Source organism: Puma concolor, chromosome D1 (assembly GCF_028749965.1).
Source record: "Puma concolor isolate L17-30 chromosome D1, mPumCon1.1.hap2, whole genome shotgun sequence".
NCBI classification, from domain to species: domain Eukaryota; kingdom Metazoa; phylum Chordata; class Mammalia; order Carnivora; family Felidae; genus Puma; species Puma concolor.
In genome coordinates this window covers 16,414,309-16,441,542 of record NC_141676.1, presented here as the reverse complement: position 1 = coordinate 16,441,542, position 27,234 = coordinate 16,414,309, and the positions used below count along the sequence as shown (strand labels likewise).

The window sequence follows — 27,234 nt, the reverse complement described above, 5'->3', positions numbered from 1 at the left end:
CCATGCAAGACTTTGGTCTGATTCTGACCCAGTCTTCTCTTCTCACCCCCGAGACCATCTTGAGGAGCTAAGGCACCAATATTAACCATTCTGTCTCCAAAGTGAGGTCACTCTGATTTGGGGGCACAAAACTAGATAATTTCTGGTTTGGGGGGATTAGCTGGCCCATACTCTGTGTCTCTGGCTCCTTTTCAGCCCAGTATCTGGGGACTCAAGGAAGGAACTGAGCCCCCTACACAGCTCACAGCCCACCACCTAATCTTGGAAGGAGATTGCCCTGTTGGTGCAGTGACCTTGAGGTTTGGGGATGTCCCATAGCTGTGATTCTTGTCCCGAGTTGGAGAGGGTAGGCACAGGTTCACTGAATTTATAAGTAGCCCCAACTTCCTGCCCCCACAGCAGTTCTCGTTTTAAACTTTTCTTAAGAGCTCTTCCCCTTGAACAAGTCACGAGATTAAAAGATACAGCACAAGGAACACAGCCAATGATACTAGAATAGTGCTGTATGGTGACAGATGGTAGCTACACTCGTGGTAAGCACAGCATAACATGTAGAGACGGTGAGCCACTATGTTGTACACCTGAAACTAATGTAACATTGGGTGTCAACTATACTTAAAAATAAAAAGAATTTTTTTTTTTGAAAAATTTTTTAGACTCTTTTTTTTTAACGTTTATCTATTTTTGAGACAGAGCATGAACGGGGGAGGGTCAGAGAGAGGGAGACACAGAATCTGAAACAGACTCCAGGCTCTGAGCTGTCAGCACAGAGCCCGACGCAGGGCTCGAACTCACAGACTGCGAGATCGTGACCTGAGCTGAAGTCGGCCGCCCAACCGACTGAGCCACCCAGGCGCCCCTAAAAAGAATTTTTTTTTAAGGGACACCTTAGGGTGCACCAAGGGGCTCAGTCAGTTGTGTCCAACTCTTGATCTCAGCTCAGGTCTTGATCTCAAGAGTCGTGAGCTCAAGCCCTGAGTTGGGCTCCATGCTGGGTGTGGAACCTACTTTAAATTTTTTTTAGAAAGAGCTCTTTCTTAAATCTTTTAGATCAGCCCTCCCCGGGTCAGCAGAGTAGGTAGACATGAAGGTGAAGGGCATGGAGGCACCTGCTGGGAATGGAGCTGACTGGAGCCTGCCTGAAAGACACTCAGAGTAAGTTTTGTGCCCCCCAATTTTGTCCTAGGAGCTTTGCCTGACAAAGGAGACCTAATGCACGACCCAGCCATGGATGAGGAGCTGGAACGACTGTAAGTGTCAGGTGGGAAGAGGCTGCCCCCTTGTGGGAAGGCTATACCTCAGTCGGACCTGGCAGTGTCCTATTGTGGGTGACGGTGCTTGTCCGCAACATCCCCATCATTCAGGGAAGGGTTTGGGCGCTAGCAGAGGCCTGAGGTAGCCTCTCTTTGAGTCCTTTGGGAATACAGCCCATGGTTTCATCCAGATTCAAGAGTGAGCATGAAGGTCCTGGTCTCTAGAGAGGAAGCACCTGGCTGCCTTCTGGGCTTCTTCCCTCCTTCAGGCTTGTCCAGATCCCAGGCCTGGTCAACTCGGCCACTGCCAATCCAGAGGCCAGCTGCCTGCCTTCCCGAACCCCTCCCCGGGTTGGCTCCCCCTGGAGACCCCTCCATCATGCCCGCAAGATGGATGCAGAGAGCGATGGCTCCACTGAAGAGACGGACGAGTCCGAGACTTGAGTCTGAAGGGTCCTGTCCACAACGCCTGTATCCAGCTCCCACCTACCTAGCCCTTGGGACTCCCAGCCATCCTCCTCTCCCACTCCTGTGCCATGCTGCCCTCTGCTGGTGAAAAGCTTGAATAACAACAGCCTAAGCCCAAAGACCAGCCAGAGGGGTTCTGGTATCAGCCAAGCCAAGCAGTGACCCTGAAAAGTAACAGCCTACTCTCCTTGGCCCTGTCAGCCTCTGTGCTTTAGGCAGGCCCCAAGCTGACAGCAGACTGAGCTGAAGCCACCAGGAGGTGACTTGGCTTTAGTCTTTTGCTGACAGTCCCCGCATAAAGGTGGTCTCCTCACAGCAACTCCAGGAAGGGGAGAGACCATGAATAACCATGCAGGGCCTTGCATGGTCAAGGGCAACACCAGTGATGCAAGTATGGGGTGGACATAAACATGGTGGCCTTCTGCTGGAGGAAGAGCCACTACCATGATACGATGAAGGGTAGGCAAGAAGACAATTCCACTTTCAAAAACTGCTTCAAGTCTCCTCTGTGTCTAATAGTTAAGTATGTTAAATGAATAAAGTCCCTTGTATCCAGTAAGTGGTGAGTCTAAAGCCACTACACTGAGCGGGTGAAGGGAAGGGGTGAGTTTGGGTTTTGGGTGCTGAGTCCCAGCTATCCTAGCAGGACTGGGAGGCAGGGGCCAGAGGACCACTCAAGCCTGGAGACGAGCCTCAAATGAGCCAAGAGGGATTCAACTCGGGCACAGGACAGCAGCCTCTCAGAGGAAAGATGCTCACACCTGGAATGGGCCTTCAGAAAACAAGCCCAGAGGGTTCGAGGCCAGGTTCAGAACTCGAAAGACGCTGACCCCAAAGGGTTAGCACTGCAGAGTCTTCTAGCCAGAGTTTCATTAAACATTTGTTAAGCAGCTGCTCGAGACTGGGACAGTGGGGATGCAGCCGTGGACAGGCCTGAGGAAGACAAGCTTCCAGCCAAGACTGGAGGAAGGTTAAGGACAGGTGGTCTTCAAGTTCCTGAAATGGGCAGTTGTCTAGAAAGTAAAAGCCACTCAGGGACCCAAGCAGAGCAGCCTGCCTCCTAAGCCAGGGGTCATCTCACTGGGCACACACATTATCCTGGGCTCATCCCTGCCCAGACAAGCCCCCCCCTAAATAGTTTCAGGAACTGGCTCCCAGAGCCCTGGAGTGCCAGGCCAGAGCTGGAAGTTCCAGTCCTACTGAAGCTCCGAGTCACGTGAACTCTCCAGGCCCATCCTCCTCTCCAGCCTCTGGCTGATAGCTCAGAAATCCTGGTGTGCATCCGAATCACATGGGGAGCTTGTTTACGATGCAAGTTAACCAAGTTCCAGCTTGCGGTGGGGCACAGAACTCTGGATTACGAACCCTCCAGAGGACTCCAGAGCCGGAGGCCCAGACCCACACTTTGGAAATCAGTAATTAAAAGTCCCCATGGCCCCCTCTGCCCATCCTTTCTAATCATCCATCTCCCAGACCAGTGGTTTATACCTGTACCCTGAGGACCCCTAAGGTGCCATATGTATTCCAGGAGTCCCTACAAGGGAAAAGAGTTGCCAAGCCCGGGGGTAATACACACACACACCCTTTCTTCCTGGATTTAAAATGGTTCCATTAAGGCTGTACATTTCATTTGTCTTTAAACTCCACTGAGAAACACACCCCAGTCAAGCCGACTGCTGGGATGAGGTCCAGAGCTGCTAGGCTGCTCACCTGCCCACAGCAGTATGGCTCAGTAGATGAGTTAAAGGGCCAACTAACACCAGCTCTTTCCTCCGCGTGCAACAGGGTGGTGAGGTCGAGGCTGCACCGGACCTCGCGGCAGCACAGGGCCAAGGAGCCAGGGGACTTTGGCTTTCAGAGAAGAGACAAGCTGGAGGCCCTGGAGAGAGTGCCCTCAGCTTCAGCACCGACGCCCTGCCCATATCGGTGGGAGCCCAGAGAGTGAGGCCAGGGGCCTGCGCTGGGCAGGGAGGCAAGGATCCAGAGAGGACACTACTTGACTCAGATCAACAGTGGCCCTGGGCCCTGTCAAGGCTTTATTTGACACCACTCTGTTTCAATACAAACAGTCCAGAAAGAAAGTCAAGTCCCTTTGGGGGGGGGGGGGGTAGGGAAGAATGGTCTGTGTTGCTTGGGAGCCCAACCCCAAACCCACAGGGGCAAGGTGGGCCCAGACTGTCAGCACAGCAGGGGAAGATGGCACCAAGGATGACACAGTATATGGCCTAGTGGCCAGGGGGCAAGGCGTGCAGCTCTGTAGGTGCCTCAAGCTCTCAGTGGTGGGGTGCTGTCCAGGCCCCCCTAAGACCAGGATGACACAGAAGAAAGTTGAGCCCCAAGAGCCTGTTTCTGTCCCTCATGTCCTCTGCTTCCTTGGCCAGCATTACGCTCACAGCATCCAGAGCAGGGCACAGGGCAGATGAGACCCACCATGGCCACACCAAGCAGGGGAAGAAGGGACAGAGGGTCCTGTGCTCCACAATAGATGGTATGGAAGGACTCCGAGACACCCAGGAGAAGTATCCCTCAAGTGATCACTGTAAAAAGGGGTGGTGAGACAGGAGAAGATCACTCGGGCCTCAAGTCTGATCCCAAATGAAACCTTTCAGTAGCGGGTAAAGTTTCTAGCCCTTAAGAAGGCCCAGACGAAGGTCCTTCCCCTCCCCTGCCCTCTCCTGGCACCCAGAAGAGGCCACTGGAGCAGCCTCCCTACCCTGGGGCTGGTCTATAGCAGAACTCTTTCTAGACCTGCCCACTGGTTCCAGAGGATGGGGACCAAACCCCAGACAACCTGGAAGGATCCTAGAGCTGGCCAAAAAGCCTTACACTTCTCACTTTCCCTACTTGGGGAAGGGCTGGGCCCAGAATAAACCCTCCTGAGGAAACTCCTCCCCTCGCTCCCAGTGTGGCAGGACGAACAGCAGCTTGGGGGCAGGACCAGAGGACAGTAATCTAGCACACGGGGAGGGGGTGTGAGGGGAGGAGAATAAAAGGGCTCAGTCTACAGGCTGAGGTCAAGGCTGGAACCACCCATCCCCCTCACCCGAGATCCTCAAAGGCCACCCCACTCACACACAACACATATAAAGTAACAATTCCTCCCCAGCTTCCACAAGGCAAGCGCCCCTGGCCTTGGAATCATGGGGGTTTTGCTGTTGTCGCCACCATATGCCTGAGCCGTGGCACCTGGATCAGTAGGAACCATAGCGATCCTGGGGATGGGGAAAGAAAAAACAAAGTCAGTCTCTCACCTGCAGCTTTCCTGCAACACGCCCCTGCAAGACTAGGGTTCTCCGGGGAATCGGGCACCAATCTCACATGGCAGAGACTGTTTTGTATTTTATTGTGACTCAGGAAAGGGGTTGTGACCAGGTCCCAAGGGGGAAGCCCTGCCTAATCTCGAAGCTGGGGAGGGAGGAGAGAGAGAAGTAAGGTGACAAGGCTGTGGAAATCCGTGCAGACATGGCAGCATCTTAGGGAGGCCGAGCCCTGGTACCAAGCTCAAAGGAAGGAAGCTGCCTCTCCAGGAAAAGAAAAGGCTCTCTTTCAGGCTCAGGAGCTACCCAGCAGCAGTGTCTGGATGTGGTGGAGGCGGCCAACCCCCAAGCACTACTCTATAGCGCTTTACCCTCCCGCCCCAGGTCAAGCAGCCCCAGCCTCACCTGCAAAGAATTCATCACACCATTGGCCAGCACAGCCATCTTCCCGGCCACAGACTTGACACCCTGCTTAAACTGGGCAATGTCAGCTGTGGGGAGCACGTTGCCCAGAGATACGCTACCTGTAAAAGCAAGGGAAAGGGTGGTCTGGAAGCCCTGCAGGAAGCCCTTCCCAGCCCACAGGGCCCTCCAGCTCTGCCCACGGGCCTCGCCTGGCATGCACCTTACCGCCAGGGCCCTACCTGCTCCATGAGCTCCATCCATGTCCCCGAAGAGGTCAGAAGAGCTGATGGCACTACTACCCGAGAGCTGCTGGAGACGAGACCTGGCTTCATGCTGTGGTGAAGAAAGGGAAAGACCTGGAGATCTTTTGGCCGATGAGTCAAGCACTCCTTATCGGCCAAGACACCCTGGTGCTAAAGCCCAAAGCAGTGGCAAGGAGGAAATTCTTACTCCACCTGCTGCCTCCAGGCTCAGGGTGGACAACCCTACTTACCTCGGCATCCACCTCCCGCCCAAAGAACATGTCCGATGAGATGGCTTTGGCTCCTGCAAATTTCTGACGTGCTTCACTGGACTCGAGGCCTGAGCTCCGGCTTTCCACTTCCCTTCTGTTTGTGACTCTGAGGGGTGGATGTGGGATAGCTCTGATCCTTCCCATTACTGTCAGAGCCTAGTATTACTAATCCCATTACTAACAGAGGCCAAAAAAAGCACCAGTGGCCTTCTGGGGATGCTTACAATGGCCCATCTGGCTATGGCTCTGGGCCCTCTCCCCTGGACAAGGCCCTTCTCTTCTCCACACCGAAGCCAAGGTACAGACAGCTTACGTTCACTCTACTAGGCGGCATGGAAATACATTAGGGTTCTGCCCCAAACCACTAGAGCTTCGTCAAAGTCTCGGATGTCCTAGGATCACTACTGCCAGTCTACTCCTAGTTACAAGTGGCCTAACACTACAGTGACCATATGTCTCAGCTGGCCTGAGTTTATACCTACTCTTGTGGCATTTCCACTCTCAAAAGCATCCCAGTGTGGACCTAAAAGTGTATGATCACTCCTATCTACCACTGACGAGCAGAGACACTGGCCTAGGTGCTTTGTAAGTTTCATTACTTTTAATCCTTCCAACGGCCCTGTGAAGTCATTACTTATGTCCCCCATTTTACAAATGTTGTGCGGGTAATTTGTGAGTTAAACATTGCCCAGACTGACATAAAATAGGCTTTTAAAAAAACAAGGAACATGGTGGCCAGAGACACATACCCCTGAGTGTTCAGGACTGAAGCACAAAATCAGGCCCCTCTTGCCAGAGAAACAGATCTTGAACAAAAGAAGCTGCTAGGCTTTCTGTGATGATAAAGCAAAATTCAAACCAAAGCCTAATTCCTGTACTACCTAATCTGGTAGCCACTAGCCACATGTGGCTACTTAAATTTATTAAAATTAAATTACACGTTTCAGTTCTTCAGTTACAATGGCCACATCTGAGGAGCTCAGTAGGCACACAGTCAGTGGTCATCACACTGGACAGTGCAGGTACAGAATTTCCATCACCACAGAAAAATCCTACTGGACAGTGTTGCCCCTGCCCACTCCACCTTTCTGAAATAGGCCGGATGCTTGAGACGGTCACTTCTGGCTCCTTCTCCTCCATCCTGTCCATACCCCAGGCGGTATCTGTATCCCAGCGGGAACTGAAACTTTCCCCCAAGGAAAAGGGGTTGTCCTTGTACCTAGTGAGACAGTAGAGTAGCTCAGAGAAGCCTGATGAGGAACATGGTGGCCAAGTCTGCACCCCAACAACAGCCTTACTTTGGGGGTCCAGAGGCGAAAGTACCGACATCATCAAACAAGTCCAGCTGCGAGCGGGAGGATTTTGCACTCACTGGGGTTTCCTGCTCAATCACCTGCATCTCAGACAGCACCGAGTGGGAGACAGAGCTGTGGAGACAAGCAGAGCCAGGCCCAAGGGCAGGTGTAAGCAACAGTGTCACTACACAAGAGAAGATGCCCAGCTGCTGGCAGAAACCTGGGTTCTCTTTCACTGGGCATCACCCAGAGGCAGTCTCCCCCTGCCTGTGCACAGGCACAGGGCCAGACCCAGCAGGGAGTGCTAGGAACCCCGCTGAGCTGGAGCACACCCTCAATGGTGCACACATCAGCTTTGTTTTCTCAAAGCAGGGCTTCCCTCACAAAGCACCGTTTGCCTGTTATAATTTTAATGAGGATGTGCACCAAATGATAGCGCTCTTTTGCCCTTGGAAACAACTCAGCAGACTTGCTGTATCATGAGCCGCATCCTTCACCCAGATGAACACATACACATGGAAAAGATGAAAAATGCCCCAGAACCAGGGAAAGGAGTCCGATGGCATCAAAGAATGAGTCCTTAATTGTCCTAACCCCTACACCACCCCGCCTTTTTTTTGAAAGATGAAAGTATCTCAAAGTACACAGCCTGGCTATATGCACGAAGCCCTGGGACTGCTGTATGGTATCCCAGTGAGAAGAGGCAGTGAGTTGGGCAAGAGGTACTAACTCTTCATGCCTCACTTTCGTCCTGTGTCATGCTCCACAGAGGCATTTTAAGGATTAATTTCACTTAAGTAAACTCATTAAAAAATATCTCAAAAAACAAACAAACAAACAAAAAACACTACAGCTTTTAGCTGACAGAACCCCAAACAGTGAATATTTTACAACAGGGCATTAAACAGAGTTGGCAGAGTTTAAATAAAGATTCTATTGCACTGCAAAAAAAGAAAAAAGAAAAAAGAAAACAACAGCTGAAAAAATTGTTCATACCCTTTAACCCAGTAATTCCTGTGACCAAAACAGGGAAGGGGAGGAGATCTAAAGTCCTTCCTGGGAGTAAAATTTTATGTTTCCCTGATTAGCTGTGGGTTACACAAGCAGCACACAGACTGAAATGGAATAATTTAAATCTAACTAGTACGTGTTCTGAAAGATTAAGCAGAAATAGCCAGCCTTATCTTCTTTCAGAGAAGTGGAGTATAAAGGCCCTGAATACTGAATTTGCCATCAGTAGTTCTATGTTCAAAATCTAGTGGTGCCAATTACTAGATTCATGGGCTTCGGGCAAGTTGCTTACTTGCTGTAAGTCAATTCTCTCACCTGTGAAAAGACATAGTAATACCTCCTGCACAGGACTGTTGTATTTAAGTAAATAAAGCCAATGGCAGAGCTCACACCCCCTCGAAAGAAAGAGCCAGCACTTAGCACAAGCCCGCTGTAGCCAGGATTGCTGGCCCCAGTGCTGTCCGATGTTCCGATTTTTAAGCGAGATCAAAAGTCTAGTGTTACCGAAATCTCTAAACGTGAGCTCTTAGTGTAAAGCAAACAAAATGCATAATAGAACTGGTTTGCAGTCTTTGTTTTGTTTTTAAGAAACTACAGCAACACAAACCCAGTGGTCCTGAAATAGGAAGGATATTGTCAATGCCAAAGGGCACTGTCTGGGGGTATTTCCAGGCGTTAGCGTGTCTGGCAGCAATGGCCTTTAGTGGACAGGGATTAAGAATGCTAAAAGCCTGGTAATTCTTAGGGAGGTCTTGAAAAATAAAGAAATGTCCCACCAAAAGTGCCATTAGCACCCCCATTACACAACACACCCTACCCTCTTGGGTATATCAAACAAGCATCTGATCCTGTGTTTCCTTCATTTAACAAACACTAAGCATATACCTACTCTGTGACAAACATTGTACTAGGCCACTCTAAGACAATAAGCAAAACCATCTATCTGTTCAGCCTCAGAGGAAGACTGAGCCTAAAAACCCAAACTGCTGGGAAGAATTTGCAGCGGCTCTGGGGAGAACAGCGGCACTTCCCTGCCACACCCCAGAGCTGAGCCTCACCTGCGGGACACCAAGCCCATGCCCAACCTCTCTGCCTGTTCTCGCTTCTTCCCTTCCAGATTCTGTAGCTTCTTCTCCTCCTTCTTACGGTCAATCTGGAGTTCCTGGTAGGCCAGGCGCATAGAGGCAACCCTTGGAGGGAACAAACATGTCAGGGGCAGACACCCAACCTGACCTGTCCTACCTGCCCACCCAACCCCACGGGAGCTGAGGTCCCTCTGGCAAACACTCACATGGACTCCTCAGCCTGCTTCTTGGCATCAGCTGCCTGCTGCTCACGGAGCTTCTCTGCCACCTGGGCCTGCCGCTCGATCTCACTGAAGCTCTGGCTGCTCACCTTCTGGGCCCCTAGGCCTTTCTTGGCACCCAGCTGGGAGGAGAATCATGGGATGGGGGTCTCGCCGACCACAATGTCTTTGGTTTCCTCCCAAGCATGGGTCCTCTAGCCACACCCACAAAGAAAGCATTCCTTCCTAAGTTCAGGTAAAAACTAGGAGCCCAGCCAGCATGGTCAAGAGGGACAACAGTGGTTCTGCTGGAGCTGGGCATGAGGTGGCTCACACAACAGCAGAAGCTTCAGGGCTGACCAGGCCCAGTATGTGCCAGGCACTCAATGTGCACAGTCTCACAGACTCTTCCCAGGAGCCCCTTGAAGACAGGCATCTTGACAGCCCTTTCATAGACAAAGTTCAGAAAAGTACCTTTGCTAAAGTCATACAGCCAGTAAGCGGCAGGGTCAAGGGGTGAATCCAGCTATTTGATGCCAGCTCCTAACCACCACCATACTGCCTCTCTCCACCTACCCCTTTCTTAGCGGCTGCTGGCTTCTTCTTGCCAATGAGGGAGGTTCTCGGTTCTGTGTGAGAAAGAAGATGGGGCATGAGTGAACACAAAGGGAGGTCAGAGACAGCAGCTCAACCCATACCATGCAGCTTCTTGGCAAGAGCTTCTAGGCAACAGCTTCAGGCAGAGGAAGGCAAAGCTGCCACCCACCGGTTCCAACCAACGGCATTAGGATAGTCCAAGCCAAAGACAGACAAAGTTAGGGGAGGTTACGGACTCCCAGCAGACTGACACAAGAACCTAGACCCAAAGCACCAGAGATAGTCACAGTCCCTGAACCAACACAAAGACTACGAGGCAGGGAGGCAGATGTTAAATGCCAGCCTCAGCTCCTACACCAGGGAGCTGACATGCAAGGGGCTGAGATCCCCAAAACAGCTGTTGGTTACCTCTGGCAGGAAGGGCCCCTTTAGGTGACAGACACATGGACTCTAGAGAAAAAGACTTGCAGCTAACAAGGGGCCCACCCCAGAGCCTCCATATAGCTCCCAAGCCCAGAGGCCAAAGTTCTTCCCAGAGGGCTCTAGAGTCTCACTTTAGACCAAGCCACGCCAGCCTTCTCATGGGGTTTCACAGTCATTCCATTAGCTTCCCGCCCTAACCCCCAAGGGTCAACAGAACAACAGAGATCAGCAAATACCGTCCAAACCTGAACCGAGACTAAAGAACACTAAGGAAAGTAAAAAAGAGCTGAAAGGCCAAGGACAAGCTGAGAAAGGAGCGTTGCCTCCAGCTGTGAGAGCTACACCCCTATCCCATGAAATGGACCAGACAGGCCAATCCTGCCTCAGACCCCAGGGTTAGGTGTCCAGTCCTGGCTCCCCACACTTTGGCCAGACCCAGCTCCACATCCAGAGGCAGACCCCAGGCCTTGTACACCAGCTTCCAGGTTCATCAATTCAAAGGCCCTGGTGCTAAAGTCCTTGCAGTTGATGCCACAGCCACCAATCCAATCCCAGTCCCCACTCCAGAGAGGTCAAATGCTGTTTCCTGGGGCCTCAGTCCACATGACCAGGCAGCACCAGATCCAAAAAGAGCCCTAGAGGCTCATCCTCTCTCAGTCACCCCACACCTGCCAGGTGGCATACTGACCTAGAGAGGCTTTGGGTGAGGTGCCAAGCAGGTCCATGTTGGGGCCGTGCTCCGGCTCTGTGGATGCAATGGTGGGAATTAGGTCTAAGGCACAAGCTTGCTTCCCTTAACGGGAAGTGATGGGACAAAAATGGGAAAGACTGGCTTTCCTCAGCTTGCTGAGGCCACCAAAAGATGAAAGGGATCCTCCAAGGGATTGAAATGAATCCTAGCCCACTGAGAAATACAGGAACCCCCACACATACACATACTTTTATCCCCTTGGCCAGGTGTCCCATTCTTAGCTCCAAGTCCTTTGCCAAGACTAGGGCACTTGGTTGGAATCCAGACTGAACTCACGTGCCAGGCTACTGATCTCTGTAGAAGGGGCTAGCTCCTGGGTCTCTGCTAGGTCAGGGGCTGGTTCTTTCCAGGCAGGGGGCTGAAAAAGAGGCCAGATCACAGAAGCTTTGATGAGCTATTCCTACCGGCAAGGTGTATGAAGAATCTAAAGGTACCTTGTGGGTATAAGGCTCTCCTCCAAGCCCATGAGAAAAGGAGACTAGAATTTAATGACTACTGCTGTTGACTATGGAAGAAAGAAACAGGAAATTAACAGTCACCTCCACCCTTCCACTATTTACTTACAGCCAGAACCTGTTCCCCTAATTTCACGACTAACAACTATTAGGCACTTATCACATGCCAAGCACAAGTCTAACGGCTTTTCACATATAAATACATTCAATGATCACAACAAACCCCATGAGGTACATACATCTCTTTTAGAGACGCAGGTTTTGACAGGTAAAGTGACTTAGCCACCATCCTAGAAATGCTAAAGACAGGAGGAGCAGGAATTCAAACTAAGAGAGTCTGACTTCAGCACCCAGTGCCAGTAGATGAGAAACCTCCTCCCAGGGGTGGGTTGCTGATGAGAGAATCCTTTCCTTGTCCCCAACTGCAGTGGCTTTCTTATGGGGAAAGAATCCAGGAAAAGTTGTCTGGAACTCCTGACATCTTTTGAGCCCTCAAGAAGCTGGTCCTCCTCCCTACTATCCCAGTTTACAGGGGTCCATTCCTTAGGAGGGCCATACTGTACGCCTACTCATGAGAGGAAGAAACATCTGGACCTACCAAGAAGTGGGCCCCAGACACTCTCTGTCTGAAGTATTACACCAAGGTGAATGGACTCCATGCCCATGATCACAGAAGGCCTTGGCCTTGGTTAAGTAAACCACCTGCCAACATCATGAGAAACATTCCTTGTGGGCACTCACTTGAGTGTGTTCCGTGAAGAAATCAGAGTCCTTCTTCTCTGGGGAGTGACTGGGAGCACTACTCATATTGTCTATCCAAAGCTAGAGGGAAGAAGACACCCTTGAAACACAGGGCTCTGAATATTCCCACTCACCCCACGACCCTAGCCCCAGGGAACAGGCACTTACATCAGTGCCATGCCTAGCCAGGGCTGCACTCCCCAGCTGCCGGATCTTTTCCCGATACATCTGGGCAGCTCGGCTATTATATTTGGTGTTGGCATCACTGGCTGTACATCCATGTTGGCGGAAGAAAGCTGTCTGGGGAGCAAAGAAGAGAGGAGAGTATGCTACAGGTGATTCCCCCAAAGCAAAAGAGGCACCTCCTTGTAACAGTCCAATTATTATTTACACATGATAATACACCCTACTGACACTGGCAGCTTTTCAGAGGTAAAGTTCCTCAGAAATTCCTGCAGAAAAACAACCTCCCATCCTCAGAGATGACTGACTGAACCTCAGCCCTTACTCAACCCTGCCTGAGGATAGCATGCCATACCCACTGTGCCCGTCCTTCATCTAGGCTCACAAGATCTGGATGACTGTGGAGGCCCCAACTCCCCTAGCCCTTCCCCCAAGAACATCTGTCCAGTTTTGTTGAATCCAAAGCCTATTTGAGAAGAACAATAACCAATTTCCAAGTTTAGAGAATAGTGTGCAGTGTTGGTATAGACCAGAAAATCCTCTGAAAGGAGATAGTGACAGGGCCCTCCTAGGAAGACACTGTAAAGTTAGTACCCAAGCAGAAGAATGGGAGCGGGGAAGATGGTAAGAAGGAGCTTTACCGCGTTGGCATTCCCGCCGACCTGCATACACCTCAGCTGGAACCAGTTCCAGTTGGAATCCAACTCTGTGGACCTGTGTGCAAGGGCTGCGTGTCACCCACCAGCAGGTATCAGGAGACGCTTCCCTGGCAGACCCATACCTGTCATTTGGCCTGGGGCTTCAGTAGGCGCTCAGGAAACATTAATCAGCCACCACCCTACTTCCTCCACTCTAACTTGTCTATGAAAAAGTTTGCTCTTCAATTGTCTAGTCAAAAAGGTGCTAATTATTTTCCATATCCAAAACGGGGTCGAATTCTCAGGCACTCAAGCTTGAATTTGGCTTTCCCCTTAGGGACAGTCATAGTCTCACTTCAGACATACTCGACCAACATTCAGCAACAAGGTCAGTGCAGCTAACTTCTCCCCCGAAACGAATACTCTGAGTGTCAAGTTTAACCAACGGAAAAGAAGGATATTTTAACCCAGACACGGAGACAAACTGCCTATGTGACAAGGGGCCCACACAGGCGGCTCCCTCCGGTGCTGATCCACCGGACCCCTCCCTGGCCGGGCAGTCGAGGCAGCTACTCTCCCTTACTGAGCACACAGCCCCGGCCGGCCGAGTAGAAACACAGCAGCCGCAAGATGACCCCACCTGATGAAGCTGAGATGAACGCCCAGGGAGCGGTGCACCCCGGAGCAGTCAATGCACAAGAAAACACCATATGTGATGCTGGCCCAACTCGGATTCTTGGCGCCACAGTCGAAGCAGGCCTGGGTGGAGGAGGCGATGAGCCAATGGTCAGGGGCCCCGAGTCGAGGCCGAGCGCTGACACGCCAGGGAAACAGCCCACGCCCGCCCCTCTCCCTCCCTCAGGCCCCAGGGGAGACGGGAGAGTCCCATCTCCGCCGGCGCCGGACCCCGCGCGCCTCCCGCTCGCGCACCTTGTTGGTCGGGATCCCGCGAAGCCGCTTAAAAAGAGTCTGGATTTCGGTCTTGCTCGGTTCCGCCGCCATTTTCTCTCCTTCCCAGACCCCAGCGCGACCGACGGGTCCTGTCGCGGGCCAATCCGCGGCCGGGAAGGCGGGGCACCGGGTCGGCTCCTGCAGTGCCCCCACCCGCCGGGGGCGGAGCGATTTGTCCCGCTCTGGACCAATGAGCGGCCGGCGGAACCGGAGCGGAGACCGCAGCAGCCCCGGGCTCTACAATGGTCGCCGGACCCACGCCGCGCTACGCCAGGGGCCAATCCGCAGCCAGGGCGGAGCGACGGCTCGCGGGCGGGCCCAAACCTTGCCGGAGCGCCACCGGGACGCCCCGCCACCCCCGGAAGGTGGTGCGACCTTCCAGAAGGGGAGGGCTGCGAGGCTGGGAGCCGGTGGCCAGGGGTCTCAGATGGGGCCAGTTCCCGATGGATGAGTGATGATTAACAGCCCTACCAAGCACTTATGGTCCCACCGGCCTGAACGGGAAGACAAACTGGGCCCCCGTCCAGCCCAGAACTCAGTAGTCAGCCTCCAGCCTTGGCGGGCTCACACCAAACCCAATCTCGAGTACCTCCCACCCCAGATTAGGGTCCCGAAGTTCCAGAGCAGATACCAAACTGGCAAACCTTTTTCCATGACATACTCTTAGACCCACACACCTCCCCACTCAGCGTCTCTCTCCAGATGCCCTCTGCATTCTGGCAAGGGTGGAGTATCAGAAAAGATGCACACACACCTGACAGTGCTTTTTTTTTTTCTTTTCTCCAACTTTAATACACACTAAAACAAGTCACAGGAGAGTGCTCCTAGCCCAGAACTACACTCACCACCCCAAGACCACCCCAGGAATCCCAAAACACTGAGACCAGGAACTGGGTCCACGGCTCCTGGGGAGACCCATGCATTCCTGGAGAGGCCCAGGCACCCCTGAGCCCTTCTGTCACCTCCTGGCCTCCCTATCTTCCCCTCAGGCTAGACTCAGTTGGCCCTTCCCTACCAGTCCCTTCCTAGATGCAGGCCGCCCCCCTCCCTGGGACCCAGGACTTCCTTCCTCCTCAAGGGACAGAAGGGCAGCAGGGGGCACCATGGTCCAGGGTCCTCGGGTCGGCTGTCCAAGAGAAGCTGGGCTCTGACGCAGGGTGGAGAAACGCTGCAGAAGGTCTGTCAAGGCAGATCAGGCCCCCACACACTCCACGTAATTGGCAGGGTACAGACCGATGCGGCCACTCTGCAACTGGCCCTGGCACCAGCCCTGCTCATCCTCCTCGCTCATCTTCAGCAGCTCCTCCCCTGGGGGAAGGGGGATTAGTCACGGCCAATTGCCCTGGCCCAGCTCGCTTCCGCAACTGGGTCAAGGACTGAGGGAGAGGGGACAATAGGAGAACCCAGCTAGAAGAGGAGACCTGTCTCAGGCAAAGGGAGGTCAAAGTCAGCAAGCCACTCCACCTCAGACCCTGAATGCATCAAGCAGGCCCAAGCTGGTGACTCTGAGAGGCAGGTGAGGGCTCAGAGCAGACACTCTGACTCCTGGGGGCTGGACCCAGAGTAGCCTTAAGAATCAGAGAACTGGGGCGCCTCGGTGGCTCAGTTGGTTAACTGTCCAACTCTTGGTTTCAGCTCAGGTCATGATCTCATGGTTCGGGAGTTTGAGCCTCATGTCGGGCTCTGCACTAGCAGCGTGGAGCCTACTTGGGATTCTCTCTCCCGCTCTCTCTCTCTGCCCCTCCCCTTCCCCCCAAAATTAATCAATAATAAACATTAAAAAAGAGAGAGAGAATCAGAGAACTGGTCCTTGGGAGGTAAACATTAGGCTTTCCTTTCCCACACCCCTGCTCAAGTTACAAAGGAAGGAAGGGGGAAGCTGAAGCCTGGAAAGGAACAGGAAAGGGGTTCCTGGGTACCTGCTCGGAAGCTCAGCTCATCAGCTTCCTGGCCAGCGTAGTCATAGAGTGCCCGCACCCGCACCCCTGTGGCAGCCTTCCGAGTGTTCTCCTCATCTGACCACTCCTCATCCTGCCCACCGCTAGAGACAGGAGACAGAAGTGGACAGGCTCAGGGCCCGAGGACCACCTTGAGCAAGAGAGCCTAGGACTCAGGGCCAAGGGCTCACCCTCTGGAAGAATCCTGGGAGAGGCAGGTGGGGAGAAACTGAAAAATCCCAGTCTGAGCTCTGCCACACATGCCTGTGAGCTTGGTGCATTTCCTGCCACACAGGGCTGACGTGAGCAGTAGACAAGAGGGACCATGGGAAACGCCTGGCAAATCTAAACCACCATGAACACCGGCATCCTTGTAACTACTGAGTAGGTCCTGAGGTTCCTGGCACCAATTTTCAACCCCACTTTGGGTGTGAGAGGAATGAAGGGAAGGAGACAGAGGGAAAGAAGGCAGGGCAGGGGGCAGAGATCTTTCCTTCCCACAGCCAGGTTTCTGGCTCTTACCCTGCAGACCCCAGGGACTGGGGTGGGGGTGCAGCGCCATCTCTCGTGGGCACGATACTGGTCAGAGTAACCTCATCAGGGCTCCGGCCACCCTTCTCCTTCCTGCTAATCGTCCTCTGTGTATCCAAGGACCACTCCTATGGGGACAGTGCTTAGGCTCAGACTGGGCCGTGGGGCTGTGGAGGCAGCCGGAGCCATTCAGACCTTCACCTACTTCATCCCAAGCCCTAGCCTCCCTCCTCAGGTCCAGGCTGAGCCCCCCACACCTCCCATACCTCAAACTGTGGCCAGTTCATGGCCATGCCTGGCCCGTGGGTGCTGCGCCACCAGCGCAGATCCTCTTCGTCACTGGCTGCCTCGATGCCCTGATGCAGGTCTCGGTGGAGTTCCTGGAACCTGTGACCCGAAGCACAGCCTCACACCGGGGAGCCCCGAGCCCCAGCACCGCCCCCCAAATTCATTGCACCTGGCCAGAGCCTGGGGGAGATGGAGGAGACCCAGCGTTGCCCAGACCTCCAGGCCCACCTCGCAGGCCATACCTCTCACTGCTGGAGAGGTCGAGGTGCTGGTGTAAGGTAAGCAGCATATCCTTGAAGAACAGAAGCCGCTGGCGCTCCGCGGCCTGGCAGGTTTCGAAGGCCTGCTCCATGTCTTCCATGTAGCGCGGGGTGTAGCGATGCAGCTCCGCCAGCGTCTGCTCATACTGGGTTTTCATCTGGGTGGGACAGGAGGGGCCCGGTGAGGACAAGACCTTCTTCCACTCAAGACTCCGCTCATGTTTACTGAGCGCCGCCATGGGCGAGAGACCCCGGGCTAGGCACCGGCAGCAATCATTCTACAGACCCAGCTCCTGCCCTCCAAGACCCCAGCAGCCTAACAAGGGAGGTCACACTTGGGCAGAGCAGCTTTGAGAGTCCGGTGAGCGAGGATGGAGAGTGAGGTGAAGGTCAACCTATAGGGAGCGGTGGGCGGAACGGGTAGAGGCTTCATGGAGGAGGTAGAAACGGAGCAGCAGATACGCAGAGCTGGAGGAACGGGTGCTCTGGAAGAGCAGGCCACATGAGAGCCTGTCCCAGGCAGGATGCGGTGGAAGGAGCTAGAAGGTCTCCTCAACTGCTAAGCTCCTCCCAACATCCAAAACTGCACCGCTTCTTTCCCTGGGTAAAGCATCATCTTTTCTCTGGGTCCTCTTTTAAATGATGACCTGGAGAAGGGGTGGCAGGTGAGGAAGAGGGCTGGGAAAGGCATGTCGGCCGCCCGGTACCTTCTCAGCCTCCTTGGTGCAGCGTTCCACCCGCTCCTGCAGCTTGCGCAGCTGCTCCTGGGAGACGGCGCTGTCTGCCTTTGCGTGGCTCTCCCGAGTCTGGGCTGTCTTCTCCTCCTTCCGGGCCGCATGGTAGCTCTTCTTAGACGCCTCAACCTGGCACGCACGGGGACAAGTCTGGACCCTGCGCGCCAAGCCTCGGCCCGGGTGGCCCAGGGCGGATTCAGGAAGGGACCCACCCCTCCCAGGCTCACCTCCTTCAGCCTCTTTAGCCAGGGCTTCTGGGCCTTGCGGAAGCCATCCTCGGCGGCCCGGCTCTCGCGGAAGCCACCCAGCACTGGCCGGTGGAAGGCCCCCCGCTGCCAGGAGCGCACCCGCTCGCTGTCCTGCCCCTGAAGCTTCTCCCGCACCTCCAGGTGCAGCGCACTCAGCCTCTCAGCTGCCGTGAAGAAGGCGTGCCAGGCCTTCTCCAGCGTGCCGTACTGGGGGCCTGCAGGGAGGAAGGGGCTTGGGCCAGGCCAGGGACGCCACCAGAAACCAGCCCACCCCCTCTCACTGGGTGCTGCGCCGGGCGCCAGGCACAGAGGGAATGCAGAGATGAACAACAAAGATGTCAGCTGCTGCTTTATCGGTATCTACTCTGTGCCTCGATACGAGATCTCACTGAATCTTTATCCACCACCACGCAGAGAATGTCGTGATCAACATTTAACAGACAACAAACAGCAGCCCAGAAAAGTGAAGTTAACTGCCCAAAGCATTACAGCTACAAGTCGAACTGAGATTCAAACCCTATATGAACCACTATACTTTATTGTCCCAAAGGGAAGAACTAGCCTCCACCCTCAAGGAATGCAGCTGGTTAGGATGGAAAGATCCAAGCTCTTGAGTCAGAAGGCCTAGGTTCAAGCTTTAGCTCTTCCTAGCTGTGTGACCTCAGGCAAGTCACTTAGCGTCTCTGAACTTCTGGATTCTCCTCTAGAAAATGGATAGAACAGGACTGTCTCCATCACAGGGCTGTTACAAATATCAAAATAAGTGATGACCATACTTTGCAAACTCTTAATGGCACAACCGTAAGAATAACCAGGAGGCTCTTCGCTCTTCAAAGGGAAGGCAGACATGGAAGCCTCAAGCTTTCCATAAGAGGTGCAAAAACGAATCTGCCTTGTCTGATCTCCCTACCCTCAGTGGCCCTCTGCTCCTGGCTAGGCCCAAGCGCGGCCTCACCCTTTTCCACGGTGCCCCTCCACTTGCGGGCCCAATCAGCCAGCTGCTGGGCATAGGCCTTCTCGATGCGGGCGCGCTCCTGGAAACAGCTGATCAGATCCCCACATAGCCGATGCCCGTCCTCCACCCGCTGCACGGTCCTCCTGTAGTTGCCAGCCTGGGGCAGACGGGAGAAAGGCAGTGTCGCCAGGGAGAAGCCCCCTCCAGGGCTGGGGCTGACAGCTAGCCTCCTCCCTGGAGAGGTGGCTGGGCCCAGAGTGGAGTGGGTACCCCCAAACCTAGGACCCAGCTGCTCACCTCCCAGAAACTGCCCTCTAGGGCCTCCCCTCCAGCGTCTTCCTCTGGGGCCATGGTGTCCCTGCAGCACGGAATGGTGGCGGACTGGGGCTGTGGAGAGCAGAGAGGTAAGCAGGGAAGCCGGATATACACTTTTGGGGAGAGAAGAAGATCCTCTCCTATCCCTGGGCTTTGTCCCCACTACCATCCCCACCATCTAAGGAACTGTCAGAGCTAGGACTTAGCAGGTAGACGTCTGGAAGGCCCCGGGAGGGGCTGGGATAGGAGAAAGGGTGGCCACTTCAAATCTCTTCCTCATGCCATGAGTCTGCCCACCCCCTCCCCCACCCAGCCTCATTCCACCTACCGGGGGGCCTACAGATCACTTCAGGGACCTGGGCGTCCAACTCTTAAAGCTTCAACCGTGATTCTGCCTTGAAGCTGACAAAAGCAAAAAAGCAAAGCAGGGGGTGAGGGCAGGGACTTAGAGAGTCCAGGGCGGTGCCCAGCTCCCCCGATATAGCAACTGCTGTCAGAAGCGCCAGAGTCCAGCCAGGAGAATGCCAGGCGGGTCACACGATCCAGCAGGGGATTAGGCGGCAGGCGGGGTGGGTGGTGGGCAGAGGGCCCTGCTGCCCCCGCCCCCCACCCAACTACAGATGAGAAAAGAGGATACCTGCCCAAGCCAGGCGCCATCGCCTTTGCTTGAACAACAAGGCGACCCTTTACCAGACGAGGCCAAGTCAGAGGGTTCCCGGCCACACTCCAGTAGCTTCCTTTGCCAGCAAGAGCAGACTGGGGGCCAAGAGGACCGAATCCTACCTTGGCCAAGAAGCTTGAACAAGTGCATTTTACTGTCCTCCTAAGGAAGCCTTGGCTCCCTCCTAAGATGGAAATTTTGCCTCCTGGTCTTCTGTGCCAGGGCTGGTTTAAGACTCAAACCAGGAAGGGGCGCCTGGGTGGCTCAGTCGGTTGAGCATCCGACTTCAGCTCAGGTCATGATCTCGTGGTTCATGGGTTCAAGCCTTGCGTCGGGCTCTATGCTGACAGCTAAGAGCCTGGAGCCTGCTTTAGATTCTGTGTCTCCCTCTCTCTCTGTCCCTCCCCTGTTCGCTCTTTGTCTCTCTCTCAAAAATAATTAAATTAAAAAATTAAAATAAAATTAAATTTAAAAAAAAGACTCAAACCAGGAGGGGCACCTGGGTGGCTCAATCCGTTAAGCGTCCAACTCTTGATTTCCGTTCAGGTCACGATCTCAAGGTTTGAGCCCCACGTTGGGCTCTGTGCTGATGGTGCGGAACCTGCTTGGGATTCTATCTCTCTCCCTCTCTCTGCCCTTCCCACGAGCTCTCTAGCTCTCTCAAAATAAATTAATTAATTAATTAAAAAAAAAAAAGACTCAAACCAGGCAATGAGCAAGAAATATGAGGGCCTGACAGTCACAAGGGACATTCATCCTGTTCCACAGCATCCACTGAGGTCCCACAAGCCTCCATGAGTAATGAGTAATTCAGCCCCGCCCTCAAAAAGCCCAGAGTCTGGGGCAGAATGGGAGGAGTCAGACAGGTGACCAGGCACTTGTAAGAGTGTGCTCCAGAATTGTAGAGGAGGGCAAGGCGGATTCCAACCCCAAAGCCACCACCCCAGAGGTTAGAGGACACAATGGCACGCGGCCACTCCCCTCCTGACCCTTGGCAGGGTCTCAGCTGTCCCTAGCACTGACTCAAGCCCCTAGAAGGAAACTGCTTCCCCCTCTGAGCAGGCCCAAGGGACACCACGAGGCCCAGGACACAGTATGTGCCCTCTGCCCCCAAAGCAGGACTCTATCACACTGCTCCCCTCCAAACGGACAAACAACTATCCATCCTTCAAAACTCAAATTGAGGCATCTTCACAGTCTCCCCCACCCCACTGCCCCATCCCCATTTACACAGCCCCTTGTGAGCCCTCAGTCCAGTTATATATGATATATTCCATTGGGTTGTGACTGACAGGGCAGAATCTGTCCCCAGTCGTTGACAGAGGTGGTCCAATTTGTGTTTGTTCAGGCATTGGAGTTAGCAGTTGAATGAAGAAACAAACGACATCTACCTAAAGACCAGGGAACCTGATGGCTAGAGCAGCTGTGAGAAAGCTTGCCTGACGTGGGATCCAGCCCTAATAGCTCAGAGAGAGAGCTGAGGCCTGCAGTGGATGGAGGTGTCTGGGTACAGAGCAGGAGAGGGACGGAGCAGCTGGTCCGCAAGGGTCCTCGGCACTTCACCTTGCTTCCTCTCTAATCTGCCCCACTTACCCAGAAAGGACTTGCCAACCAGATGGAGAGAAACAGAGCCACAGCTGTAAATCACAGAGCCTTCCGAGCTGTCCCAGTGAGGTATCCAGGGGCCCGGGCCCCCTGCCTGCTCCAGCCTCCAGGCTTGGCTCCCGGGAGAGCTGCCCCCCACCCGTTCCCTCTCTCTAGCCCCAGAACAGAGCAAGCTGTGTGTGCTTGCTGGCACTGCTCCCTCCCGCCTCCCAGAGCAAACACAAGCCCAGAGTCCCAGGCACAGCCAGGCCCCGCAGCCCTGGCTAGATCCAGCCCCGTGGGGGTGGGCAGTGCAAACCATGGCCCCTGTTGAGGAGAGCCAGCACCTTGTGCCTCCTGACTTCAGCAGAGACCCAGATTGGTCCCCAGAACACACTCTGCCACCCACAAGAGCTCAGAAAGCTAATAATGAACGCTTCCCAGCCGGGGTAGCCAGTACCTACTGGGCCTGCAGAAGTCTGCTGCGGCTTGGCAGGGCCTCCTCATAACTGCCTGGGCCAAGGTAAGGGAGTCCTGAGCCTCAGGGAAGAACCCACTCGCCCTACCTAAGGCAGGTAGGTACCCCCCACCTCGGCGCAGACCAGCCCCTACCCTTCCCAGAAGCTGGGGGCATGCCACTGGGAGGGAGCACTGCCACCCTGCCCTGCCCATCCTCCTGAGTCACAGGCTGCGCCCAAGGGTTTCTTCTCCCAGCAGCCCCTCCCCATCCTCCCTAAGCCCTAAGATGTGAAGGCTCAGGAGTGGGCGGCCCATTGGTCCAGAGAGTGGTGCCTAGGCTAGAGCGGCTGGGACCAGCAGCCAGAGCCGCCCCAGAGGGTGGGGGAAGGGGTGGCGCAGGGAGAGGGGAGGAGGCAGGGCCAGGGAGGGGCATAACAAAGGGGCACTTTTGGAAACCCGACCTGCAGCCCGAGGTGCCTGCTCCCTGATGACGCACTCCAAACCCGGAGCCTCCACACCAGACCTCGGAGCCCAGGGGCTGCCCGTCTCTGGCCTCAACCCTTTTGGACGGCGCCCTTCGACCGGCCCTCTTGCCGGCCCGGAGCTACACAACTCGGAGCCGGTGGAGCCCACGCGGAGCGGCCGGGCCAAGGCCTAACCATGGAGGCTTTAGGATTTGTTGGCCAAACTTGTTGAACTTGGTCTGGGCGGGGGTGGGGCCAGTCGATCACCGCTGAGGGGAGGGGGCGCACCCTGCCGGGACAGCCCGGCCGTGGACTCCGGAAGGTGACCCGGGATAGCGGCCCAGGAATTAGGGCTCTTTGCAGAGAGCGAAGGGTCCCCGGGCAGCGGGGCCCCCAAAGGGCGTTTGGCGGCCTTTGAAAAGCCCCAGGAGATGGTGTGCCCCTCCACCCCCGACGTCCCCGTCTCCACTGCCAGCCTGGGAAATTGCGGGGTGTGCGGCGCAGCAGATGAGACGCCCGCTCCACTCGGCGGCACCTATTCCTGTCCCCGCACGGAGTTGGGTAGCCGCGGGTTCCCAGAGCGGGAGTCGGTCCCATTGCAAACTTTAGGAGCGGGAGGAGAGGGCGGGCTCTCCCGCCGCCGCCTCCCCGTGGTTCCCGCCGGGGCAGCACTCACCGCGTCCTCCCTGGGCGTCTCGGAGGGTGGGGGTCCGGCCACGCTCCGGCCAGAGTCCTGCCGCTCTCGGGCCGGGGCCGCCGCCTCCCGGAGCGCGCCCGGCCCTCCCCCGGGAAGCCCGGCCCCCGGCCCCGCCCTCTCCTCGCCGCCGCGGCCCCAACCCCACCCGCCACAGGCTGGGGCGCAGGGGCTGCAGGCATCGCGGCGACCGGCTGCTCCTCGAGCGCGGGCCGTGGGTATCGACTCTAACAGGAGAAGCGCCAGGGCCCGCTCCCCAGGGTGGCGCCGCGTCGCTCTATAGGGAGTCAGATTTCGGCTTTGCCCTTACCGGCCTTTGCAGAGCCTGGGAGACTTGTGGAAGGGGGAAGGGATGGGGCCTGCCGTGGCACCCCTTGGAGGGAGGCCTCGGGTCTACACTGCCTTCCATTTTATTTGCTGAGCATAGCTTTCTTAGAAGTTCGTTCCAGCGAGGCTCACAACCACCCTCTTTTAAGCATTAGGATTCCCATTGTACAGATGCAGAAACTGAGCCTCAGAGACCTTCCTCAGCTTGCAAGAGAGCTGTAGTCGGGCAAGACCCTGAACTCCAAACCCGTGCCCTTTCCATGTGCAGCCCTGCCTGCCAATCTGGAGGCGCATTCTGTGGACTGGGTAGGACACGCGATGGGGTGGGGCAAAAAGGCATGAGCTCCTCCCGCTCCGTGTTCTTATTCCCAGATTTTGTACCAAGATTCATTCTTAAATCCCTTCGTCCCTGCACTCCCTTTGTCAGTCACCAGCCTTGGTAGATTTTTCCAGATCGCCACGATACCACCCGACTCTTAATAAGTCCCTTCTTCCTCACCCCCTTAGCCCCCACCCCGGGATTTTTTCGCAGCCAGCCCGTCTGTTATTTATATCCACTGGAGCGGTCCAAGAATTTTCAGAGGCTGACCTAATCGCCACCTGCTTGACCTCCCGGTCCCACCCTACACCCCCCACCCCCCACCCCCACCCCCACCCCCCCCCGCGGATCCCTTCTGGGCCGGGAGACCCGGCAACCGAGCCCTACCCCTAGCAGAAGAGAGGGGGCACGGGCGGGCTAGCAGGGTCCGAGGCACCGGGCGCTCAGAGGGTCCAGAGGGTGCAAAATCCCTCGGGGAATGGGAAGCCGCCTCGGACTCCAAGGAGTGCGCCCCCAGGGGGACGGTGCGGTGCTCTGGAAAGCCAAAGGCCAGGCTGTTCTCTCTCCAGCACGTACTCTTGGTCCCCACTCCCCGCCCCTCCACCACTCCCTGAGGAGCGTGAGTGCGTGTGCGCGGATTTTTAAACTGCAGCTTTAAAAATAGCAGAAGTATGTTGTTTCTGAATCCGAGAGGAGTCACTGACGCGTTCTTTACGCAGATAAATCCGCTCATGAAATGGAAAAGGGCCCTGAAGAGAATGAATGAGGGTAATTTCAGGTGGTAGTATTAGCCGCTGAGGATTGAGTTTCTCCCCAGTCCTGGCAGGAGGGTGGAAATGGGCATCCAGGACGTACCGTGTTTGGCAAATCCTACCTGAGTAGTGGATCCTGGCCTTGTCGCTCACAGGGTGTGTACTCAGCAGGATGTGGCTTCTGAAACCAGTTTCAACACCTAGTCTCTGTTGGGGCATGAAAAAGCCACTTTTCTTCATATTTCTGTTTCTACCTCTATGAAACACGACGTGTGACCCGGCTGACCTCCCAAATGGGCCATGTGCCCTAGCTAATTAATGATCGTAAAAGCTGTAAATGAGAGGAGCTGGGGTAATATATAATGACAGCTATAGTGTTCCGTACTATTTTAAATCAGTTAATATCCCACCTAGTGCCTCGAGGCCTTTAGGCACCTAGACAGAAAGTGTGAAAACACAAGAATGAAATTAATTACAGGAACCGCCTCTTAAAACCCCATTAAAAATAAAGGCTGCAAGCCAGACTGGCACCTGGGGAAGCCAGGCCAGAGACAGACTCCGTAAACAAGGCTGTTCGTCAGATCTCAAGGAGAAGGAGATATGGAGTGGAAAGCATCTGGGTTCCCTTAGATTCAAATCTGGAAGCTGAAAGCAGAAACGTTGCAGCTGATTTTAAATGCCCCTAAGGTACTGCAGGGAGAAAAAATAAACCAAAACCCAGAGCACACTGAGCTGCTTCAAAGGTGAAAGGAGACAGAGCTGCCTCAGGAAAGCCAGGCCCCTGCTAGTGCTGCCTGCAGGGCTCAGATTTCTATGCCCTGTAGCCAGAAAGCCCCGGCACACTCACATGGCCCTATGAGCGCAATACCCAACTTGAACGGAGTTCAAGATGAGATGCCTGAGGGGCACCTGGGTGGCTCAGTCGGTTAAGTGTCCAACTCCTGGTTTTGGCTCAGGTCATGATCTCACGGTTTGGGAGTTGAGCCCACATCAGGCTCTGTGCTGACAGGGGGAGCCTGCTTGGGAGTCTGTCTGCCTTCCTTCTCAGTCCTTCCCCCATTCGCATGGTCTCTGTCTCTCTCAAAATAAAAATAAATAAACTTAAAAAAAAAAAAAAAGATGAGATGCTCTAGGTCAGAGGGCTGGATAGACAGAAACCTAGAAAGGCAGCTTGGTTCAGGGCACCAGGGGTGGGGGGGTCTGGGGGGGTGCAGATTGGTCCAAAGCCCAAGCTCACAGCACTCGCGGGCTCACTCACCTTGAGTTTCTGGAATGTGCTAACCACTGTACCTTTATTTGTTTATTTATTCATTCAGTCATCCAGTCAAGAAATCATTTGCATTTTTGTTCTATGCTAAGCCATATGTTAGATATTGAGAATACGAGATAAACAAGGCAGAGCCTTAAGTGCATGATAGTGATACAGTGTGGGTAGGAAGTACTTTGGGAAAACAGCAAGAGACCACCCTTGGCCCGGTGATGACACTTGATTGATCTTGATGAGCAGGAATTAGTCACAGGCAGAGGCATTCTAGGCGGGAACACCAGGGTGTGCCAAGCCCCAGAGGTGTTAGCATATGACTTGGTGATCCAACAATTTTTTGGAATCTACCCTAGACAAACATGTGTAGAAGTGCAAAAAAGGTACAAGGATGTTTGCCTGTAGTATCGTTTGCAGTGAGGGAAAACTGGAAACTAATGTCCATGAAGAGGGTGCTGGCTGGCAGGTCACCAAGGTGCATCGGCCAAACAGTGCCAAGAGGCCCTGGCCCACAGACTCCCTCTGGGGACAGGCTGATGGAAACATCCCATCACTTGACAGCTGCACTAACACGTAACCACTCGCTATTTGTCGCTATTTCACACTTGTAGTTAGGAACTGAATTTTTAAGTCAATTTAATTAACTAAAAATTTAACAGCCACGTGTGGCTAGTGGCAACTGTACTGGACAGTTCTGGTCAAGAATATCTAGAATAGTGAGTTCAGGACGGGGTGTAGGCAGATGGACGATGAAGCTGGGAAATGAGATTGAATAGTGAAGGTTTTGCAAGGTGGTTTGAAGGGGTTCCGACTTGATCCTATAGGCAGTGGGAAGTGTGCGTGTGAGGGGCTCGGTGAAATTTATCCAAAGAACTCTGGCGGGCAGCCTCACGAAGGCAGAGGAGAGCAGGCAGAGAGGGCTGCCGGCAGGCTTTGTCTTTTCAGAAGGCTGCTGTGTTTCTCTCCGTGGCCTCTGGACATTGCCCCAGCATTCCTGACGGGCAGCTGAGTAAAGTATTCTGGTTCAACAGCTATGTTTTTAAGATCTCCGGCAACCCCAGGTAGAAAAACTGGTTGGAGTTATCGAGAGGGGTTAACCTCAGTGGGGGAAGCTGTTCTGGGCAGGAAGGACAGCAGATGGATGGTATTAGAGTAAGAATGCATAGCAGGCTTCAGCGGAGCCTGTAGAGAAAGCTTCTCCAGGGTCAGGAATTCGCC

The 27,234-nt window shown here is 54.5% G+C and overlaps 3 protein-coding genes across 8 annotated transcripts in view; 1 reads left to right on the top strand and 2 right to left on the bottom strand.

The window, feature by feature from the left end:
• Window positions 1-6,836, top strand: part of CSTPP1 (centriolar satellite-associated tubulin polyglutamylase complex regulator 1) — a 202,245-nt gene extending 195,409 nt beyond the window's left edge. Inside the window, exons 8-9 of one of the 3 annotated variants that reach the window (XM_086677525.1) lie at window positions 1,187-1,250; window positions 3,507-6,836. In XM_086677525.1, coding sequence (XP_086533651.1) covers window positions 1,187-1,250; window positions 3,507-3,666 — 224 coding nt within the window. In that variant the 3' untranslated portion in view covers window positions 3,667-6,836. Of the gene's footprint in view, window positions 1-1,186; window positions 1,251-1,444; window positions 1,498-1,522; window positions 2,281-3,506 lie in introns of those variants that run through there. The other 2 variants (XM_086677524.1, XM_086677526.1) reach the window with 2 other exon arrangements.
• On the bottom strand, window positions 3,723-14,358 carry ARFGAP2 (ARF GTPase activating protein 2). 4 transcript variants are annotated; one of them, XR_015240842.1, is made up of 18 exons: window positions 14,207-14,358; window positions 13,917-14,035; window positions 13,280-13,352; window positions 12,624-12,755; window positions 12,456-12,536; window positions 11,536-11,617; window positions 11,197-11,253; window positions 10,494-10,535; window positions 10,065-10,117; window positions 9,495-9,631; window positions 9,262-9,393; window positions 7,196-7,324; window positions 6,982-7,116; window positions 5,877-6,003; window positions 5,623-5,716; window positions 5,384-5,502; window positions 4,794-4,933; window positions 3,723-4,258 (listed from the first exon to the last, which is right to left on the bottom strand). XR_015240842.1 is itself a non-coding variant. In XM_086677506.1 (17 exons), the coding sequence occupies exons 1-17, from the start codon at window positions 14,276-14,278 to the stop codon at window positions 4,913-4,915; spliced, it is 1,605 nt and encodes a 534-aa protein (XP_086533632.1). In that variant the 5' UTR covers window positions 14,279-14,358; the 3' UTR covers window positions 3,723-4,912. The 4 variants fall into 4 exon arrangements, 3 of the variants coding, with proteins under 3 accessions (XP_086533632.1, XP_086533633.1, XP_025783742.1); XM_086677506.1 differs by having other exon boundaries at window positions 3,723-4,933; XM_086677507.1 differs by lacking the exon at window positions 5,877-6,003 and having other exon boundaries at window positions 3,723-4,933.
• Window positions 14,359-14,992: 634 nt separating this feature from the next.
• On the bottom strand, window positions 14,993-23,483 carry PACSIN3 (protein kinase C and casein kinase substrate in neurons 3). The gene is made up of 10 exons (XM_086677518.1): window positions 23,340-23,483; window positions 19,478-19,567; window positions 19,181-19,337; window positions 18,205-18,440; window positions 17,951-18,106; window positions 17,226-17,401; window positions 16,962-17,082; window positions 16,687-16,823; window positions 16,147-16,268; window positions 14,993-15,535 (listed from the first exon to the last, which is right to left on the bottom strand). Exons 2-10 carry the CDS (start codon window positions 19,529-19,531, stop codon window positions 15,420-15,422), a joined length of 1,275 nt encoding a protein of 424 aa, XP_086533644.1. The 5' UTR covers window positions 19,532-19,567; window positions 23,340-23,483; the 3' UTR covers window positions 14,993-15,419.
• Between the last annotated feature and the right edge of the window lie 3,751 nt (window positions 23,484-27,234).